General features: G+C 35.9%; 1 protein-coding gene across 4 annotated transcripts in view; it reads right to left on the reverse strand.

Moving 5' to 3' along the window:
- TRIM24 (tripartite motif containing 24) overlaps positions 1-15493 on the reverse strand; it is a 126175-nt gene that overhangs the window by 41313 nt on the left and 69369 nt on the right. For all 4 annotated transcript variants that reach the window (XR_008296601.1, XM_027075559.2, XM_027075558.2 and 1 more), the window contains exons 4-7: positions 12718-12850; positions 6482-6598; positions 3598-3712; positions 1294-1440 (exon numbers count right to left, since the gene is read on the reverse strand). Coding sequence is in view for 3 of the 4 variants with exons in the window: in XM_027075559.2 (XP_026931360.1) it covers positions 1294-1440; positions 3598-3712; positions 6482-6598; positions 12718-12850 (512 nt within the window). In the remaining variant the exon portion in view is untranslated. The remainder of the gene's footprint in view (positions 1-1293; positions 1441-3597; positions 3713-6481; positions 6599-12717; positions 12851-15493) is intronic.

Below are 15493 nucleotides of genomic sequence, written 5' to 3' on the forward strand. Positions count from 1 at the left end.
TGGACGCTTAACTGACTGAGCCACCCAGGTGCCCCGAATATATTTTTTAAATGTCTTTTTAATTTTTTTTATGTTTTATTTTTTCTTATTTTTGAGAGAGAGAGAGAGAGAGACAGAGTACGAGTGGGGGAGAGAGAGTTAGAGACAGAGGGAGACAAACAATCTGAAGCAGGCTCCAGGCTCTGAGCTGTCAGCACAGAGCCTGACGGGGGCCTTGAACCCACAAACCGTGAGACGGCGACTTGAGCTCAAGTTGTAGATGCTTAATTGACTGAACCACCCAGGCACCCCATTTTTTTAATGTTTATTTATTTTTGAGAGTGAGAAACAGAGAGTGCATGCACAGAGGAGAGACAGAGGGAGGGGGAGAGAGGATCCAAAGTGGGCTCTGTGCTGATGGCAACAAGTCCAATGCAAGGCTTGAACTCATGAACCTTGAGATTATGACCTGAGCCCAAGTCAGACGCTCAACCTGCTGAGCCAGCCATGCGCCCCATTGTGAAATCTTTAATAAAATGAAGGTAAGGCAGCAATTTTTAAGAATGCAGACCAGTGGCACCAGCATCTCCTGGGAGCTTGTAAGAAATACAGAATCTAGCTCTACTCCACAACTATTAATCCAGAATCCTCAGGTGATTACTAGCGTGCAGTGATGAAGTATTTTCAGTAGCAAGGTTCTAGACTACTACCACAATTGTTCATCATGACACAGCCACTTTTCTTTAACAAATGGGGTTGAGATATCCAGCACCATTTATGGCTGCCAGAGTTATCAACGTGCTGCCGACAAGAGGAACACAGCTTCTAAGCGCAGTGTCCAAGACGGAATTCTGGTTGATACCTCTGTGTGACCTTACAAATGTCACTTAACTTTGTGCCTTCATCATCCATACAAAAAAGATGGATAGGTATACCTATCTTATAAAAATGATGCCTAAGTTTAAGTGAACTATTACACAGAAAATACTTAGAATTAGCACCTGGCACACTACAGGTGATCAGGAAATATTTATTATTATCATTACTGTTAGTGTTAAGTTCGATTGCCACTGAGAGAAAACCTGGCAAAGAACCAGACAGGAAGGACAGTGGTGGATTAGAATACACCTAAACCATGGCAGTTAAATATACTTTTTAAAACCAAAATATTTTGATCACTTAAAATTAGAAATAGGTAAGGGCACTTAAGTACAAATAGACTAATGACCATTTCTGAATTTTAAGTATTCCAGTGACTCCCATCATTTCTCTGCTTTTTGATGGTATGTTCCATGCCATACTTAGCTATCTTACCAGTCGCTTGCTATAAAGTAATGCTGTGCTGCTGCCACTGGAAACTGCCCATTTAGAAAAATGCATGACATGTTCCAATTGTTTAGAAAGTCCGGCCACTTCCTGTTGTTGTTGCATAAGTTTCATGCGATGGTCCTTTGCAAGGCTCTGAAAAGAAGAAAATTCAAAATTAGTCCCGCATATAACATATTTTAATGGTCATTTTCAGATTACCAAATTAGAGTAACTGTCACCTCTGAGAAGCCAAGCGATAGAAACTTGAATTTTCATAAGAAATATTCTTAGTGTTTTTCCTCTTAGTATAAAAGGATCAGTCTCACTGCCACAAAAACTGTGCCCCAAACAACGCAGCTTCTGCTGTTGCCACCACCGCCTCTGCACCCTTTACCCTCCACACCAGGCCCTTGGTCTAGTTTTACATATTCTGGAATTTAGGTCGGTGTTCATGCATCTTCCAATATTCAAAAAGGGGCAAAAACCATGGATTGGCTATGATACAGTCAGTCAATGCCTATTAAATTCAACACTCACAAATAAAATTCAATACTCATAAATAAAATTCAATACCCAAAATTAAAACTCAATACCCACAAATACAATACAATAAAAATAAAATCCAATCTAATAAAGTTATCAGATCACATGTTGTGCAATCACATGATTTCACGTTTTAGGCATTCTAGTCCTGATTGCAACCAGTTTTGTGCCCAGTCACACCACGTGGTAGACAACACTTAAACTTTTTGTGTGTGTTTTTTGTTTTTTGAGAGATAGACAGAAGTGGGCAGGGGGAGAGGGGGAGAGAGAGGGGGAGAGGGAGGAAGGGTGCATACACACAAGGGAGGGGCAGAGAGACAGAATGAATCCCAAGCAGACTCCATGTGCAGCACAGAGCTGATGTAGGGCTCGATCTCACAAACCGGGACATCATGACCTGAGTGGAAATCAAGAGTTGGACCCTTAACTGACTTAGCCACCCAGGCACTACTTTATCTTCATTTTTTGAAAAACTCTCCAAGAGATTCTGATTTACAGCGGAGTCTGGAAAGAGCCACAGCAATGCACGCACTAGTAATCTCTGAGAAAGCCAATCTAAGTGATGCTTGATTTTAAACAGAGCTTGGAAAATGTTTTAAATTCTTTGTTTCTATTAAAAAAAAAAAAAAGAGGGGTGCCTGGGTGATTCAGTCAGTTGAGCATCCAACTTCAGCTCCTGTCATGATCTCACGGTTCCTGAGTTTGAGCCCTGCAAGGGGCTCTAGGCTGACAGCTCAGAGCCTGGGCTGTGTCTTCTCTCTGCCCCTCCCTCACTCACACTCTGTCTCTTTCTCTCAAAAATAAACAAACATTAAAAAATTAAAAAAAAAAAAAAAAAGAAATCACAGAATCTTGAAAAAATACTATAAATGAGGTCTCCTGGACAGAATACTTCTTCACTAAATAAGACAAGTCTTTAGTCTTTGTTTCCTGTATGGCTGATGAGCCATGGGAATGACCATGCTTTCCCAGGAGGGCAGGACTCTCTGAGAAAGACCTTACAATTTTGTCAACTACAAAATAAAGAGGTTAAACCAAATTATTCTAGGAGTTATTTTTTTTAAATCCTTAAACATCAGAATTCTTTCATTCTCTTCTCATTCTAAATTGCTTCTTTACTGTGAATTCTTTTTGCACCATTAAAAGAATACTAAAATACCATGCAATTAATATTATGTTACTATGGAGAAGTTGTAATCTATTATTATTTGGAGGCAAACACTGACTTTGGATCTAGACCTTCAGGAGTATAAAAAAACTCATAAAGAGCCCAATATTTTTCTCACCGTGGTGAGAAACAACTATCCTAAGTGCCCTGAGTATCCTTCCCTACATACTGCTTTCACAGAGGATTAAGACTAAAATGTTGAGAGTGGAAGGCATACCCTTTTACTTAATTTCTCATAGGGTTAAACCTTTATGTTTGAAAACAAAATATAGCTTAGTTATCTTTCTAAATCTTTTTTGCTCGATTGCACCCCTTTGGTGGCCCCAAGTTGTCACTTGAATGAATCTAAAATGATTAATCTCTTCAACATTTACAGAGCTCCTTCAAGCAAGGCACTGTGCTTTGTGCTATCGAGGAAACACTAAGCCATAAACTGTCAGCTACAATGTAGAATATGGTAAATGAAAACTTAGGAATGGAGAAGCAATATTATTCAATCATAAATGGATGAAAAAGTCTGTGATTTCAAAGTCACAAATACATGAGAAACTACTATATTAAATCGCTACAAACATACTGTCCCATCAACAGTAACTTACCTCAAGCTGATGCAGTAGGGCTTTTCCTTTTTTATTTATTTCTACCATCAATGTAAATATAGCAACTTTAATATCCTGCTCCACCTGCTTTTGATTTTGATTTACTTCAATTATCCTGAAAATTAAATGAAAGGGGGAAAAATCTAAACTCTAAGGCAGAAGATTTGTTTTATAATATTTAAAATTGATTTTCTAATGTCTAAATTAGGCCAAAATGTTTTCAACTCTTAAAAGCTCAGCTGTTTCTAAGGGTCCTTCAGTGTAAATTGACTTTCTCGAAGATGACATAGCAGAAATATAATTCTTCGGAAAAACACAGTCACTTAATTCAATCTCAAAATCAAAATGTATAAAATTGTAAGAGAACGACCACATTTTAAGAAAATATGACTTGGAAAGATCATGATGAAAGTCATTCAAGAAAATCAATACTTGATCTAAAAGGGTAGACCAAAAAAAAGGTTTATGAGCAAGAAAACCAGGACTCCAAACATGTTCGATTGTATCCACTCTAACTACCAAGTAGGAAAGTGTAAGCATGTCATTCTTAGTGATCTGAACTGCTGCAGTATCCATTATGCCCGCACAGAAGCAGAGAACAACAGTAGAGAGCTACTGTAAGAACACATCTGTCTTCAAATAAGCAGCTCAACACTACTTTATGTTTCATCAGCTATCATGTACAGTTTTTCCCTTCGTTAGAGAAGACGGGAAGGCCATTGTCATGGAGATCGAGATAGACAGATAAGAAATACACAGCATCATACCAGAATATCTTACAAAAGCAGAAGAGAATAACGGGACACCCACTAAACACTTTGAGAAAAATTGGAAGTTTGATTTCTCCAGTCTGCTTCTCCAATAGTTATCCTCCAAGACTTAAAACCAATAGGGCAGAGATTTTATTTTCTGTTGCAACTTAAGATAATCACTTAACACCAATATTGGCTATGAAAATCAAGAAACCCAGATAGATATGGGAAGAAAACAACCCTCTGAAACAAAACAAAACAAAACAAAACAAAACCTAATTTAGAATTCACATCTTCATGATGGTTAAACAGGATGAAAAAAGGATAGGCAGTGCCATTGTCTGCACACACGTGAAAACGAATTAAAACCAGAGTAAGTCCGTGCTGTAAATGTAATCCTTTTATGACAGTCTATTCAGATATGAGCAATTAGCACCTAATCCAAAGATTCTTTAATTCTCACAATTCAAAACGCCAAATCCTTTCATGCGATAATGTCTGACGTTGTAAAACCAGCATAAGGAAGCCACTAACAGAAAGGTAAAAGAACAAATTTGGAGAATTCACACTATCTGGTTTGAAGACTAACTATAAAAAGCTACAGTCATGAAGAAAGTGGGGTACTGTCAAAAAAGAAAAATACAATGGAACAGAATACAGAGTTTAGAAAGAACCTTACACATACATGGTCAACCGATTCCCTACAAAGGTGCCAAGGCAATTAAATAACAATAATTTAGTCTTTTAAACAAATGGTGTTGGAACAAATGGACATCCATAGGTTACAAAAAAGTGAACTTTGACCCATAGCTCATACCATATACATAATGAAAGAGTAAGAAGAAAGACTAAATTTCCTCAAGGGTGGAGCTTTCACATAAAATTAGTTACTTTACAATTGCTACCATTTGCCACTTACACAGTAGAATCACCTGTAACTATCTCTCTTCATCATTCTGTGAATATCCCTTACAAATTTTCAACTACTCAGATAAACTTTTAAGCCCACCACTTTATTTGACAAAAATAGTATGGTTAGAATATGGTAAATGAAACAGTATTTGGTTAATATAGTTGTTATGTAAAAGAGAAAGGTAAAATGCAATGACAGCTGATAAGGAAGACTAACAAAAACAAAAGACACACGATAGAACTGTTATCATCACAAAGAATAAAAATGGTCATAGTAATTACTGAAAAAGGTTAATGACAAAAATAACACATTATAATGACTGGTCTTAAGGAAGATAAACCACAAGACTTTCTCTTATGAATCCCCTGTGAGGCCTCTCTTATTCAGGCTCTTTCTAAAAAGGATTTCTTGATTTATTTGGACAGTGATATGTTACTTTTGTATGCATAACAACAAAAGAAGGGAAAATGGGATTTCATAGCTGTTGTAAAGGTTGTACTATGTCAGTGCGGGTTCCAAACAGGATGAAAAAAGGGGGGTAAGCTAAACAAACTCACTCTTCCATGTGGAGGTGAGTGGTTTGCTCCCCTAATCACTGACTTGTGAGATGTGAGACTTTGGACAGTTGAGGATTCCTCCTTCGGAAAACAAAAAGCATAACAGGTAATATGTAGAAACCGTGCAAGTATTGTTATCTGATAAGAAATTAAAGGTGCGTGAAACCGTTTAACAATCCCTGCCTCCTGGTGTCCTAAGACTTCCACCCTATTGTAGTTAAAAGGTGACAGCCCAGAGAAGGCATCTCAAAGTTGACCAATGCTTAAAAAAGCAGTTATGTATGTATAATAAAGTGTTAAAATATTTTATAATAGTGGCAAAAAGTAGTTGATTTTGTTTTTAAATCCTGGCATTTCTTTAAAATTTGAAACATCAGATAATTATAAATTATCAATACCTGCCAGATAAATGATCCATTACTCAATGCAATTTATTACCATAACAGTTTTGAAATTTCATGGCTGAAAAGAATGCTTTCCAGTTTAGTTTCCAGAAACCCAAAGTTTCTAGAAAAGTCTTACAAACTATGTTATTAGAGGCATCTGACAGCTTACTTAGATGTACTTCACCATGAGCTAAGTAAAATACCAGTTCTAAAAGAGAATATTCTTAATATGTTACATAAATATGATTTATCATAACACCACAAATGTAAATTTACCTGTTTTGGATCTGATTTCCTGTGAATTTTATGTATTTTGTTTTTTCCATCAGTTTTGTGATTAGTGTATCTATGATCACTTTCTGATTCTGAAAAGCTTCTTCTATAAATTGGTATCTGAAAAGACAAGTAAACAAGCCAATTATTTCATGCTAATAAATCAAAAATGAGGAAAAGCATCCCCCCAAAAACTAAGATAAAAAGAGTTTAAAAGATATAAATAATACTAAATATATCCCTGGAAGGCAGGTTTTCTGCACTCTCCAAAGTGTCTCTAAGAAAAGGAGGAATCTTTACAGATATTACTCATGGATACTCTAAATTATTTTGGAAATTTGGGTAAGATACATATCTATCACTCATAGTTTAAGAGGCTTAAAGAACTCACCTGGCAGACCTGGCAAAAAGTAACCACAGATATTTAAGTAGATTTCCTTACTACTTTGTAATTTCCTAATTATTAAAGTTTGATGCTGTAAATATTTTGATGATCACTTTTCTTTAACGTTTAAGAGCACATGCGCACATGTGCACACACACACACATATAGAGAAAGAGAGAGGAAGAGAAAGGATCCCAAGCAGTCTCCATACTGTCAATGCAGAGCCTGACACAAGGCTCGATCTCATGAACTGTGAGATCATGACCTGAGCCAAAATCAAGAGTTGGATGGTTAACTGACTGAGCCACCAGGCACCACTTGAAGATTACTTTTGAACATTAGGTAGTTGTGTCATAAAGGTCACAAATATATGCCTTTGGGGAAAATGGTGGGATGAGGAAAAACTCTTGATGCTATGCCTTGCATGTAACAAAGCTTCAAGCAACATAAAACACAGCACTTTAAAAACTTTAACTTGTAAATGAACATGATAATCTCTGACAAAGTACGTGTGATGACTCAAGAGTAGCTCCAGGGGCACAATAATATAGAAGACAACCAGTTTTATCAATTTTTCGTAAAATGCATAAAACACAGTATTTTACATAATGTGATTTAAAAGTGCAAGTGTACTTAAATCAGTATTATAGTGTTGCCAGCATTAGAAAAAAAGGGGAACATAGTTAATATTAATTCTGTTGGATTTTCTCTGTATAGAATGCAGTCTTTGAGACCCTAGTAATGTGTAATGTTATATGAAATGGTCAAAATGTTTGTTATCTGCTCCTAAACTCAATTTTAAAACTTTCAATATTCTGTTATGATGTTTTCTGGTTCATTTTACAGAAAACCTTTCTCAGGTTTAGGAAATTTCCTTTTATTCTTAGTTTGCGAAGTCTTTATATCATAGGTGCATATTTTTGACAGAATGTTTCTCCTGTCTCTATTGAAATGATTATGTAATTTGTCCTTTATTCTTTTAATATGAATTACATAACTGATTTTCAAATGTTACATGAACTCTGTATACCTAAAACAAGGCCAACTTGGTTGTAATTATATTGTCCAAAAATCACATTACTACTGTTTTTGGTTTTCTATTTCTTAGAATTTTCACATTCATTTCATGGGTGAGACTAGTCCGTGATTTTCTATTTTTATTCCTCATAAAACAAGTTGGAGAGAATTCATTCTTTTATTGTCCTCTGGATGAGATTGTGTGTATTTAAAAGGTGTTATTTTTATCTCACTATTTTGTTGATTCATCAATGAAGTCATCTGGGCCTGTAGTTTCCCTTGTGAGAAAGTTAAAAATTATGGATATAGATTAAATCTAAGGGCTATTCTGATTTTCTATCTTACCTTGTGCTAACTTTGGTAAGCTGTATTTTCTTTTCTTTTTTTCTTTTATTTATTTTTTGAGATAGAGTGAGCGAGCAGGGGAGGGGCAGACAGAAAGGGAGACAGAGAATCCCAAGCAGGCCCAGCGCAGTCTCACAAACTGTGAGATCATGACTGAGGCTGAAATCAAGTTGGATGCTTAACCGAGCCACCCAAGCGCCCCTGGGAAGCTGTATTTTCTAAGAATTATCCTATTTCATGCAAAAATTTCCAAATCCATTGATAGATAATCATCTCATAATTTTGAATGCCTTTAGAAAATGTTGTGATGCCCCCTTTTCACTCCTGGCATTGGTTTTTTGGGCCTGCTCTCTAAATCACTCATTAAAGGAATTTGTCAATTTACTAATCTTTTGAAAGATTTGATTTTTGGCTTTACTTACTTCATTAATGTCTGCTTATCCTCATCATGTCCTTTTCCCCACTTAGTTTAGGCTTAATTTACTAATTTTCTGAAGTTGAGATGTTTAGTGTATTTTTTTATCTACCTAATATATACATTTAATGATATCTATTTCCCTCTTATCATGGCCTTAACAGTGTATTTCAAGGATATTATTTCCACGATCATTCAGATAAAAATATTTTCCCATATTCATTGGGATTTCTTCTTTGATGTTTTATTTAAATTTAGTTCAAACTGTTTATTTTGAAATAATTTCAGTTAAATCTGCAATGGTACAGAGATCTCCTATACCTTTACACAGCTTAGTTTTTCAAGTATTAATTCATCATAGCTCTTTAATGCCTTAATAATCAGAATGCATTTAAGAGTAAGGATATTGCTATGTAACCAGAGTGTGATGATTAAATATAAAACTGACACTGGGGTGCCTGGGTGGCTCAGTGGGTTAAGCATCCAACCTCAACTCAGGTCGTGATCTCATCGTTTTTGGGTTCGAGCTCTGCATCGGGTTCTGTGCTGACAGCTCGGAGCCTGGAGCCTGCTTCCAATACTGTGTCTCCCTCTCTCTCTGTCCCACCCCGCTTGCACGGTCTCTCAAAAATAGGCAGTGAAAAAAAAAAAATTAAAAAAAAAAAAAAAAGAAAACTGACGTTAAGATAATACTCTCATCTAAACTACAGACCATATTCCAATAATGCCATTTGTTTCAATAATGTCCTCTAAGGGGGGCCTGGTGGCTCAGTAGGTTAAGCATATCACGATCAGCTCAAGTCATGATCTCACAGTTTGTGGGCTAGAGCTCCACATGGAGCTGGGTGCTGGCAGAGCCTGCTTGGGATTCTCTCTCCCTCTTTCTCTGCCCTCCCCCTACTCACAGTCTCTCTTTCTCTCTCAAAATAAGTTAAAAATAATGTCCTCTAAATAATTTTTCCCCTTCTAGTCCAGGATACAGCACAGGATCATGCATCACTGCATTTCATTTTCATATGAATTTCATTTCTTCATTTTCAAATATATGGAGATTTTTATCATCTATCATTATTTTCTACATTAACAGCATTGAGTTTTTACACAAAAACTTTATATGGTTTTAACCCTCTGAAATTTAAGATTGCCCTGACATATGGTCAATTAAATGTTTTCTTTTTATGTTTATAAAGAATGTGTATTATTGGGTGCAGTGTTTAATGTCCACAAGGTCATTTGCTATGTAGGTTATTTGAATCTTACAAAAATATACTGTTCTCATTTGCTTGTCAATTATTGAGAAAAGTATGTTGAAATTTCCCACTCTAGATATGTCTATGTTCTGTCATTTTTTGTTATGTATTTTAAAGCTATGGGCATATAGATTTAGAACTGTTACATCTTTTAAATGAAGAGAGCCTTTTATCATATAAAGTTTCCCTCTGTATCTCAAACAATACACTTTCACATAACAGCATGCTTCTGGTTAATGTTTGTATAACGCATCTTTTCCCATCATTCTTTCTATATACTTAGGCTTTAGTTGCTTCTTGTCTAAAAAGCAAATAGCAGATTTTCAATTTTTTTTATTAAGCTTGCAATCTTTTAATTTGGGACATTTTATCCATTTACATTTATTATAATTACAAATCTATTTATAGATTTACACTTACCAAGTCCTTATTAAATCCCCTCTGTTCTTTGTTTTTCTTCTTTGGCCTGTCTTTAGACTAATTATTCCATTTCCCCTCTGTGTTACTTTGATAATCAGATACACTTCTATATTCTTTTAGTGATTACTCTAGACATTTCAAAATGCAGATCTGGAGTTATCTAATACTGATTTATATTTTTTTACCGTCTTCCTAAACTGTACGTAAGCCTTAGAACACAGACTCCATATCCCCCTAACATGTCTGTTGTGTACTATACAGAACACACATGACATATACCAGTAAGACATTTTTATTGTTTCATAAATTGATATTTATTTAGATTTACTCGTACTTACCATTTTAAATGATTTTCATTCCATCATGCATTGACTACCATTTCTCTTTTGCCTAAGGTATACTTTAGTGAGGGTTTACTGGGGATATATTATCCCAGTTTATTTGGTCTGAAATGCCTTTCATTAATCTTCATTTTAAAGAATATGTTCACTGGCTATATAATTTTAGCTCTGTAATTATTTTCTTTTTGTACTTAAAAACATACTGGCTTTTTTTTTTTTTTTTTTTTTAGCCTCCTGGGCATTTATAGGGCTTCCTAAATATGGGCTAGATATCTTTCTTCAGTATTACCACATTCCAAACCATTATATTCTGTCCTTACATGTTGTTTCCTTCTCATTCCTCTCTCTTCTCTCCTTATGGGACCCCAGTTGCACCCTGTATTACTTCTTCTCTACTTTCCATCCTGGGTATTTTCTTACTTTTCTTCTAGTTCATCAATTCTCATTTCCTGCTATGTCAAATCTGTTATAGCCTCTAAGAGTTAATTTCAGTTATGGTAATTTTTAGTTCTGGATTTCCCATCTCATTCTTTTTTATAGTTTTCAGTTCTCTACTCAAAATTTCCATTTTGTCCCTGATCTTCAATATGGTAAGATATAGCCTTAAGGGTCTTTTTATCTTATTTGTTGTATCTGGTAGGTTTTGTTCACATTGTCTCATCATCTAGCATACATGATTACTTCTAATTATGTGTTGGACCATTTTGCAAAATTCATTACTGCATCAACTTGAGGCATAGGATGATGTTTTCTCTCTTCAGGGAGCATTTACATTTGAATCTACCAGGCACCCGGGGGCACCAGCAATAGGATTTCAATTTATTCCAACTTTGGGTAATGAAAAAATTTGATGCTGAGGCTTCAGTCCCAGTCAGGAACTATTTACTAGCTAGTTCATCTTTACTATGATAGCATAGACTTTCAGGGTTCCAAATTAAGGCAAGGAGAAACCTTCAAGCCCTGTAACCCCTGAACTCCAGTTGCTGTCTTTCCAGCCCTGTGGCCTATTAAAAGTGCTCCTTGATTTCCTGGTAAAATGCCATGAAGGGTAAAAACGCTCCTCGCATTCTCTGTCCCCACTCCAACCTGGTCCAGTAAATCTTTACTACTAAGACTTTTTATCAATGACTTCTGTATTTTATCCAGGTTTTCTAGTTATCCTCCCTGGTATGGTTTGGTCCAAATTGTCTAGCCTGCCATTATTGGGAGCCTAGACAGTTTTTTTTCTTTTCTTTTCCTTCTTTTTGTTTTATTTAAATTCCAGTTAGATAACAATACAGTATAATATTAGTTTCAGGTGTATAATTTAAGGATTCAACACTTACACACAATATTTGAAACTCATAAGTGCTCTCCTTAATCCCTATCACCTTTTCAACCCCACCCCACCTCTCCTCTGGTAACCACCAGTTTTTGAGCCTTGACCATTTTAACCAATTTTATTTGTACTAATCAGAATCTTACTATTTGAATGAATTAGTGGTTGCTAACTGAAATGCCTATGGACATCAGATTTAGAAATAATCTTCAGTAGGAACTATGATGAATTGTTAAAGGCGTGCCTCATTCTACACAACACTAAAGTGAATTCCACCCAAATGCTAACATGAAAGTGTACGCGGCCCATGCTATAACAGGTTCTGTTCTCTCAAAAACCCAAAGACGTAGATTTTTTTTTTAAATGTAAAATCTCATTTTACAACACTGGAAATTAATTCCATTTAGTTTTAAATAGTGTGTAAGCCAGTGGTTCTCAACTCAGGGTAATTTTGTTCTGCAGAGCATTTGGCAACATCTGGAGATATTTCTGGTCCTCACAACCAGAAGGATGCCACTGGCACCTAGTGAATACAGGTCAAAGATGCCACTGAACACCATACAATGAACCAGACAGGACCCCCACAAGTATCTGTAGTGACCAAGTTGAAAAATCCTGGAACAGGCCAACGTACTGTTGGCCGAACAAAACTTCATTTGCCGACTGCCATCTGGCCGGGGTGCCAGCAGCCCTCCAGTCCTCATAAAGCTTACCATACATGTGTGCACATAATTAAAGATGACAGTACCTATGCTCTTTATGTTCTAATAACTGGCAGTCCCGGCATGTCAGTTTGTCACATGTTTCACAGTAAAGCTTCAGCTGCTCCTTCTTATGAAAAGGACAAAACACTGGCCGCTGACTGGTCACACCAACTGCCTCTGTACAAACAACAGGAGGCAAAAAGAAGAAAATTAACATAAGTGAATACTACATAATTATTAGATTGTTCATTTGCATTTCAATCCGTTGAAATATAAAAGAGCTATAAGCAGTTTCACTGACACCATCACTACTACTAGGTTTGTGGTACAGGGACACATGGTAGTGTGGTGAGCACAGCATAACGTGCAGACTTGTCCACTCATGATGTTGTACACCTGAAATTAACTTGACGTTGTGTGTCAACTAGACTTCAATTAACATCAAGAAAAAAGACACAGAATGTTAGGTATTCTCAGCATTTTAGAAGGAAAAGATAAATAAGCTTTTCATTCCAGAACTTCAAACTAACTCAGGAGAAAAATAAAGTATGTAGCTTAAAATGTGCTTTATGGAATTAAAAAGTCTTAAGAAAATAAGCAGATAAGTGAGTGTGACCCAACTCGATGTTTTCCACTCCAATATGGCAGAAGACTGTTTTAAATGGAATTCAGAAAATCTAATAAAAATGTATAAAGAACATGATTAAAAAAGTTATTTACCCACTTGTGCAAAAATCCTTAGAGGGTACCCACTAACACAGAAATAATCATAAAGTTTTCACTATATACTGTAGTCCTCCATGTAACTTACTAGTTATCCAGAGTGAGGATAATATTGAGCAATGCTTATGTATAATGTTAAATTTAAAAAAAATCAGAATACAAATAAGTATAATAATTGACTCAACAGTAAGCAGTTATTTCACTAGTAATTAAGGATAAAATCCAAACATTTCAGAAATAATCCCACTTCTAGAAATAACCACTATTAATAACCTAGTATGTGTTCTTATGGTTGTTTTTCTTTGTATATAACTACATACACTAGCAGGTATTTTGTTTTACAATATTGTCTACAGTAAGTACAGAGCTTCTGACTTAGATAATTAGAACATGTCATTCATTTATAGATTTCTTTTACTTATTGGAGAATTTAGATCCTGACTCAGTCATCTTCCTAGTCCTCAGTGTCGCCATCACTCTGGATGAGTTAGAAGTTTACACAGATGCCACATAAAAACAAGGCTCTCAGACTTTTTCATCTCCAGACACCTGTACTCCATTTTAGCTCCTTACATCATGGTCCCACCCAAAACTTTGGATTGTGCTTAACTGGTTCATTTCTCTAATCACAGATTCAAACATCCACTCTAATAACGTCTACTTTTTAACCTTCCGGTTTTTAGTTAACCGCTCTCACTGTGCCTCCGTGATCTCTAGTTCCCAACAATTTCTTTCATCCTATCAACTGACAGTACTATCAACTTCATCTCCTTTATAGAGTTATAAAAAAAAATTCTTCATTTCAATAAATGCCATTATTTGTACCCCTTCCTCTCCTGAACTTCCAGAACACCTGTCCAGCTAAACCCCAATCCTAGAGAAGTTCAATTCTTCTCTATCTATACCAATCCCCACACTGCTAAAGCCTGATGGAGGAAGTTTTAAGGCCTATACATCAAATGTAACCTCAATGCTACCAAACATTCTGTTTCTGAAGTTGGAGCTCTCTTCCAACTAGAGTTCTTTCAAATATCCCTCACATTCCTTACCTTTAAATCTTATTTCCTCTCTTTATTTTTCAGTAGATGGCTGAATTCACAGAAAAAGAAGTCTGTCTAGCAGTAATCTGTTCAACGTGTCTGAACCTGTACCTGGTCTCTTTTGCCTTTTCCTCATCAGTACCTTCAGAAATCATATTCCCTTTTCCTGTGTCACCAGAATCCTAGCTTCATCTCGTTCTTCCTCCTCTTCTTGCATCTTACTTTCCAGGTACATCTAACTGTCTCCCTCTGTAAATGTGCACCTGTACTTCAGTTTTCCCCACCCTCCTCCTTCTATTCGTTTGATAAGCCCCAGATGTGGCCTCCAACCTAAATCCCCAAATCTGAGTCTGATGCTCCTTTGATGTGCTCCCGTGGAACTTATGAGACCAAACTATGATTGCTAATTTGTTCGTAGTCTTCATCATACTAATAACTCTTGTGGGGATAAAAGTGTTTTATTTACTTTTTCATCTCTAATACCCAGCAAAATTCCTGGAATATAGAATAGACATATGAACACTGGTTGACTTGAATTAAAAGCAATAAATGAATTTTTAAACAAAAATATATTAATGAGCCATAAAAATTAATGAAGTTCTGATAAATGCCACAACATGGATAAACCCTGAAAATACTGTGGCGAGTGAAATAAGCCAGACACCAAAGGACAACTACTGTATGATCTTACTTGCAGAAATAAGCAAATTTGTAGAGATAGATAGTAGATTAGGGGTTAGCAAGGGCAGAGGAAAGAGGAGAATGAGCATTATTACTTATTGGGCACCGTTTCTTTCTGGGATGATGAAAAAACTGTGGAAACAGACAGTGGTGATGGTTGCCTAACACTGTAAATGCAATTAATGCGACTGAATTGTACTTGTAAAAGTGGTTTGAATGGCAAGTTTTAAGTTACATATATTTTAGTACAATAATATATTAGTAATCTTTATAAGCAATACAATAAAAACTGAGAAGCCATAAATTACATAAAAAGCAGAACTTCTTCAGTTATCTACATATCAAATATCACAAAACCGGTTTACCACAACAATAT

Source organism: Acinonyx jubatus, chromosome A2 (genome assembly GCF_027475565.1).
Source record: "Acinonyx jubatus isolate Ajub_Pintada_27869175 chromosome A2, VMU_Ajub_asm_v1.0, whole genome shotgun sequence".
Lineage (NCBI taxonomy): Eukaryota > Metazoa > Chordata > Mammalia > Carnivora > Felidae > Acinonyx > Acinonyx jubatus.